The 7,602-nt window shown below is 43.9% G+C and overlaps 1 protein-coding gene across 1 annotated transcript; it reads right to left on the bottom strand.

The window, feature by feature from the left end:
- Positions 1 to 4,912: 4,912 nt before the first annotated feature.
- On the bottom strand, positions 4,913 to 7,065 carry LOC147461289 (putative FAD-linked oxidoreductase ARB_02478). The gene has a single exon (XM_086508869.1). The coding sequence runs from the start codon at positions 6,927 to 6,929 to the stop codon at positions 5,061 to 5,063; it is 1,869 nt and encodes a 622-aa protein (XP_086364995.1). The 5' UTR covers positions 6,930 to 7,065; the 3' UTR covers positions 4,913 to 5,060.
- Between the last annotated feature and the right edge of the window lie 537 nt (positions 7,066 to 7,602).

Below are 7,602 nucleotides of genomic sequence, written 5' to 3' on the forward strand. Positions count from 1 at the left end.
AGCTGGTCCAACAGGCTTTTGATCTCCTCTTGGTGGGCCTTTGAGAGATTCGTCGCCATCAAAACGAGCTCTGTTTTGCAGGAGTTGGTGCCTGCCAGACAAGGCTTGCATGAGCTGATCAGCGAGGTCTCGGGGAAGGATCTTGGAAATAAGGGGGTCTGAGCTTGATAAGACTTGAGGGGGGGCTATTGGAGCCAACTGTCCAAAAGGGGCGTTGGGGAGAAGGAGGGATGTCCTGTGAGCGAAAGGATTGACATCATCTCACGCGTTGGCAGAGGTTGCTTGAAGTTGCATGAGGGGACGTTGGGATAGTGATGGCGCGGACATCCTGCCCTGTGGTGGCAGGGCAAGCACGAGAGGGTTTAGAGCACTACGCCATCGCCAAAACAATAGTGATCTGTTTTGCAACAGTAAAAGAAACCTTTCGCTCACCGCTCTTACCCGAGGGCGGCTTCTTGCATTGAAACTTTAAGGACAAAGAAAGGCTAGATAGTAGAGACTAGTATGTGACCCACGCGTTGCTGCGGTAAAAATGAACATGGCTTTTAGTATTATGAGACAAACTTATGCTTCAATAATGGATGTTACATTAATGTGTATTAAGTTGTTTTAAACATTCAACACTTTTTTAATTTATTCGATCATATTAACACAACAGAATAAAGAAATTAAGGTGGACCTACAAACCATTGCATAAACTCATGTACACCAAAGGGTCACCAATGGTTAAGATTGTATAATCTCTTCTCTCTCTCTCTCTCTCTCTATATATATATATATATATATATATATATCTTGAGTTCAGAACTTGTTGGTTAGATCTTCCAACTCTCTTGTAACATGTTTTAAGCGTAGCACTTGTTTCTACACATCTTCTCCAAAGGAGCTAGCTTGGCTGGTTGAGTACTTGACCTCCGTGACCCGGGTCATGGGTTCAAGTGCGACCAAGCGACCCTATGTACTCATAAGGATGCAATTTGTCATCTCGCACCATATGAGTGTGATTTGCTATCAAAAAGAAAGTTTAGTACTTGTCAGATAATATATATAAGGTCTCTTAGGATTGTTCCAATGTCACATGCCTCTCTCTACAACTTTTAAGTTCAAGATTTGTCGGATAGACCTTCAAAACATTTTAAGATGTTTCCTACAATGTTATAATATCTCTTCTTCTTCTTCTTTCCCACCTCTGTGTGTGTGTGTGTGTGTGTGTGTGTGTGTGTCACACACACACACACACACACACACACACACACACACACACACATATGCGTGCACACATGCACATGTGTTTGAGAAAAGTGTTTGAGCACTCATGTCATGACAAACTGGATCTGACATGAAAAATTGGATACTCAACTATTTGTATTCATACTATAAGTGACACTGATCACCATAAGGTAAACTTTCAGCAAAATAGGCACAGCCATATGAAGTCATACCAAAGTTTGCGCTATCTTCGAGACACTCATTTAGAAGCCATATCCAAAGAAGAACTTACTTATCATCATCATCATCTTATTATTGACAATTAATTTCTTCTTTGTTATATATGATGAGCTCTGGAGCATCAAGTATCTTGCATGCCTTGTGCGTGAGCACCCACCTTTGATGCTAAAGTCATACCATCCACTCAGAACCACAAAAGCTGTCGAATCATATATATAATCCAAATCCATATATTCATATGATCCCTACACATCAACCAAACCCATGACTGATTGAGAAGAGTGAATGCTACACATGTAGTAAAGTTTCCACCAAAAAATGTTACCGGGATATACGATCAATGTCATTATCATCATCAAAATCTAGCTCACTTGCATGCTTGATCCTTTTACCATCCTTGGATTGTGTCCACCTACGCTTTGCATATTAACTTGGTCCATGCCTTGTAGGCTAGTTAACCTGCAGCTTGACCAATGCCATCCATTCTATCATCAGAATCACGACCAAATGTATGCTCCTCAACCACAGTTGACATGACTATTAATAAGGAAAACAACATATCCTCATATTGAAACATTTTTTATTGTTTCAAATTGCTTACACCTTAATTTTGATGAAAGGAAACATTCAAACCGTTTTTGAAACATTTGAAACTTTTTTGGTTGTTTCAAATTGCTTGTTGATTAAAGGAAACATTCAAATCCTTTTAGCACATTCCCAACTTGGCTAACGGTAGTTTCAAGGTCTCAAACCTATTTCTCAACCTAATGAAGCTCCTCTTATATCTTTTCTCTCTTGGCAAGAAGTGAGGCAAGAGTTGCCTGACGATTGGATGCATCCCAACTAAGACAGAGTCGATAATGCGAATCACCAGATCCCGCACCACATACACCATTCTAACAACCAATATTAGAGCCATGGGTGACGTAGTTGATGAGTGAATCACCACTTATGGCTTCGTCGGCACCATATCCAAGGCTTTTGGCCCACCATTAGTGTCAAATTTTGTAGTGGCAACTCAATCGTCAGAGGCACACATGCCTTGTCAGAGAAAGTTGCAATAGTGGTACCCAAACCAAGAAAATGTCCACCCTTCACCATGGTGTCAGCCATTGCACTCACAGGTTGCAACAATTGCTAAGCACAAGCATAGCTAGCGTAGTTGGTAAGGAAAATTTACAAACAACGAGGTGTGAGACCCATCCTCTCTCTCTCTCTCTCTCTCTCTCTCTCTCTCTCTCTACCATCGAATAGATCTTTGAGATCTCAGTGGATGTTCCTACAATATTTCAAATTCTCCTTTTATCAAGACGTGTGTACGTGCGAGAGAGAGTGTGTGTGTGTGTGTGTGTGTGTGTGTGTGAGAGAGAGAGAGAGAGAGAGAGAGAGAGAGAGAGAGAGAGAGAAGATGAAACAAAAAGAACTTTATTCTCACCCATGTTGTGAGATATATCTTTTGGGATTGTTCCGACGGAATTAAAAATTTTCTTGTTCTTTATCTTCTCTCTCTCTCTCTCTCTCTCTCTCTCTCTCTCTCTCTCTCCTCCTCATCCTCCCCATAGATATTCACTTTTGTTGAAGACTTGTTTTGTAACTTTTAAAGTCACTTTAGATTGTTCCTACACGCGAACATCTTGTCTGTCTTTCTCTCTCCTCCTTCGTCATTTGTTGGACTTTGCATTTCAACACATTAAATACGGCACTAAAAAATTGTCCTCTGTGTGTGTGTGTGTGTTTCTGTTTGATTTTTTAATGGCACCCGTGCGTGCCTACTAAACTTTAAGAAATTTATAGATTTTTAAGCATGGCCCACATGTTTTAGAAAATTTTGGAAATATGTATTTCTTTAAAGAGCTTGAGAAAAAAAAAAAGCTCGCCTAACGTCGACTTTGGGCTATCTTGCTTTAAGGACATGCATGACATGCAAATGCAGGGGTAGTTATCCACATTATTTACCATAAATGTGTGTGTGTGTGTGTGTGTGTGTGTGTGTGTGAGAGAGAGAGAGAGAGAGAGAGACCGCTGCATTACTTATGTGTGTGTGTGTGTGTGTGTGTGAGAGAGAGAGAGAGAGAGAGAGAGAGAGAGAATTCACTAAAATTCTTTTTTTTTGTTATATCTTCAAAAAGTAAATTCGCATTAAGTAACAAAACCTCCTTTAAAGTTATCCCCTTTTTGTTATGTGCAATCAATCTTCAAAATTTATTTTATGTAGAATAGAAAGTCTTTTGACTTTACATTTGAAAAGGCTTATCAGTTCTTACATTCTGCAAAGGATGTCATTTCTTACAATCTTTTACCCTTCATTTTTTATTTTTCATTTTTGCATTTTAAATGAAATATTTTGTAAGGTGTTTTTTGAAATGAACCAAGGAGTGACATGTGGACACCCTAAATTTCCTTGAAAGAGTATAGAATCATAGAAGGCTAGAAAGAAAGAAATGAAGTAAATGTTGGAACGGAGCAAACATGTTTATGTAGGAACATAAAGGCTTAAAGGCTTTTGACATTCCAATACCTCAAAGCTTTTAATTTCCTGCACATTCACCCACCACTTTTGGGTTTCTAGTGTTTTGCAAGGTTTTTCATTTTGAAATGGTGGGACCAAATAGTTCAATTTGAGTATGTCTTATTTGATTCATACCTTTTGTATCAAAATAAGCATCCCAAACACACACACACCCAAAAAACAAAAAAAAAACACCCACACAGACATAAAAATAATAATAATTTTAACTACATGTTCATGTTCTTTTGTAATAATATAGTGGATCAAGGTGTTTTCTAAAGAGATAAGGAGATTTATACTGTATAAAGCGGGGAGGAATTTAAGCTCTTCTTTCAGCCACATGCAAAAAGAGCTTGATCCGGTCATTGTGGATTGAATGAAACGGCAACATAGGAGATTGTGCGTGCAAGACAAAGAGAGAGATTGTTGGTATATGAGAGAGAGAGAGAGAGAGAGAGAGAGAGAGGGAGGGGGGCCGCCCTCAGGACTAAGTGGTATGGACATGGGAGGGTGGGATCTACGGTCGGAGGATTGTGGGCCGTAGATCTCAGTGACGACGTCGAAAGTAATTTAGGGTGCCCTAGATTACTTTTGGTTGTACATACATGTTTTAAGTAAATTAGGGCCCCCATGTTTCACAATTCGCACATGACGTAATGGTTAGGGTATCTGCCTCTCGTGGGTGAAGTCACGAGTTCAAAACCGACGTCTGCAAACGTGGGTACCCAAGATTACTTTCAATACTCGGATACCCTAGATTATTTTTAACAGAAGTAATCTAGGGTACCCGCATTCCAGATCTACGATCCACAATCCCCCGGCCGCAGATCCCACCTTCCCATACGCGTGCCACTTAGTCCTGGGGGGGCCGCCAAAGGCAGTTTGTCGTATTAGTAAGGATAAAATTAGAGGCCGATGGGTTTTGTGAGTGAATCCATCTTTGGTTACATCGTCAACCACTAAAAAGGGGCAAGTACTGGTAGTAAACAAGTTACAAGAATAATATAATGTCATGTCATAATAGTGGGAATTAAGAACTCCATCTGCTAGATGTCCACTTAGCACACATAACTTATGTACAACTCAATGATCAGATATTGATCTACCCAGTACTCACGTACTTCGAGCTTCCTACACACTTCCAGCAAGAGAAAACGCCCCTAGGATCCACCTTCTCCTTTATGGTTGTCAGCCTCTCACAGTTGCTGCCAAAAAAGGAGGTTTGCCATTGGGGCTCATTGTAGTCGGCCTCGTTCATATAGCAGCCGGATTGAGGAGTGAGCTCCCGTAGCAGCCCATTTGCACTCGTAACCAGCCAGCTCTTGTGTCGCTGCGTTCCCGCGCAATCCTCGTCCGCTGTCCAAGTTGCCACCACTATCACATGCCACAATGCGGTGCGCCATGCTGGGTTCACTGCATTGTCCACCTCTGTCTTCGCCACAGCCCGCCCGGCGACTAGATGCCCAATGATTGTGTCCACCCCCGTGCCCAGAATCTCCACGAAAGCTGCAGCAACCTCTGCGCCGCCATCGCTTTGTAGAAGATCTTTGGGAAGTAGCCGCGAGGCAAGCACTACGTAGTCGCCCGTCCTATCGGTGCAGCTTGCCCCAGCTTCGGCGCATCTGTATACGTATTTGCGCCAGGCTTGGAAACTTGGAAATGCTTGAATGCTCAAATTTAAGCTCATCTCATCGGCATGCATCTCTGCGAAGGTAGCGATGGCGTCGAATGCGCTGAGGGCTTCCGTGCTCGCGTTGGGTAGGAAGTAAGTTGCGGTTATGGAGGTGAAGGAGAGGTAGGAGTATCCTGCCCAGGTTCCGGAATCCGAAAGAGAAGCCTGGAATTCGACAAATTTGGCTACGAGGGTTTGGAAAGAAGAGATGTTGTTGGCTTTGGCAAAGAATCGGGCGCCCCAAGGGCTCTCTAATGCAGGGTAGGTTCTGTGAGTGGCAGACATGACCACGCCGTAAGTGCCCCCTCCGCCCCCGCGAAGAGCCCAGAATAGGTCTTTATTTTGACAGGCATTTGCAGTGACGAAGTTTCCATCAGCTGTGACTACCTCCAATTCAAGTATGTTGTCTGCGGCCAAGCCGTGAAGAGGGGAAAGGGGACTGTGCCCGCCTCCTTGCATGTAGCCCCCAGCAGTGCTGACGCTGCCACTCATGGCGCCCACCACCACTCGTTGTTGCGCATCCGCAGCCTCGTAGAGGTCATTCCATTGCACGCCTGCTTGTGCGGTGACGGCGGGAACCGTCTCTAGATATGACGAGCTGCAGCCTGTTGGGCTGAACTCGTCGTGAAATGCAATGGCTTTGAGATGATGCATCCAGAGGTTGAGGGAAGCGCGGGCGGTGCTGCGGCCCAAGAAGTCGTGGCCGCTGGCCTTGATGCTAAGGCGAAGGTTGTGGTGGAGTGCAAAGCGGATGGCTGCTTGCACATCCGATGTGTCAGAGACGCGGACCGCGTAGGCGGGAACTGCCCCCTGGTAGCAGGCAGTGTGAGCATAGTGAGGCGATGAAGGGAGCCTGCAGGAGAGATCTCCCTCTGATTCAATATTGGGATGCTGCATGGCTCCTGGTTGCGCAGAGCGCCACAGCGCATTCTGCCAATTCTGCACAGTCTCGTTGCACGATGGCCCTGCGAAGCTCTGATCATCATCATCATGACAAGGCGCTGCAGGGGGCCGTGGACGAAGAAGGCGCCCCCCGACTGAGATGTTGAGGGCATTCCACGCTTCATCATCAGGCCAGCACTCGGCGGTGGGCAGGCAGCGGCCGCACCCATGAGCGCCCGTACTATAATTACTCGTAGCTGTAGCTGAGCATGATGAGCAGCTCTCTCCTAGCTGATCAGCAAGAATGCTTATATGCTGATCCCTTGTACCGCCATCTTGATCACCTGCAAGAAAAGGAGGAAGAAGCAGAAGAAGAAGGAGGAGGAGGAGGAAGATAAATTGGTAACATGATCTCATCTCTTCGTAGATAATCACTCGCAGTTCTCCTCTGCATCAAAAATTGTTGGGTTTAAAAGCCCGCGCAGAGAGAGAGAGAGAGAGAGAGAGAGAGAGAGAGAGAGAGATAATTCTCAACTTATGAAGGACCATGTGAATGATGTGATCAACCGTGGGAACCACCCCTCCAATAAGGAAGGAGAATACACTCAAGAGAATGCAACTTGTGAGCTTCTAACCCTCAACCTTGGGGTTACACTTCAAAGGTCCCACGGTTGCCCCTCGAGGGTGTAATGTACAACAATGTACATATATAAATATATGATATGTGTATAGTTTTTTTCTACTTCCTTTCCCGTGTTGATGGTGAAATAAATAAAAAAATAAAAAAAATGATGTGATCAATCGAGGAGGACAATAGCAGCCGTACTGTTAGAGCAACCTTTAGAAAACCAGTAACCTCTAGTCTGACCGTCTCTCTCTCTCTCTCTCTCTCTCTCTCTCTCGGGATTTTAATTACGCGATGACGCATTTTGTTAAATGTTAATTATTGTTCTTATTATCACTATTTTTTTTATGTTAATAACATATCTAATGTCATGACTTACGAAAACCGGTAGAAAACGTAGAACCGACGAAACAACCAACAATCCCGACAGGTCCGGCGGATTTAATATGAAACCCAACGGGTCCG

This window comes from Adiantum capillus-veneris, chromosome 3, assembly GCF_014529385.1.
Source record: "Adiantum capillus-veneris isolate H3 chromosome 3, ASM1452938v2, whole genome shotgun sequence".
Taxonomy (NCBI): domain Eukaryota; kingdom Viridiplantae; phylum Streptophyta; class Polypodiopsida; order Polypodiales; family Pteridaceae; genus Adiantum; species Adiantum capillus-veneris.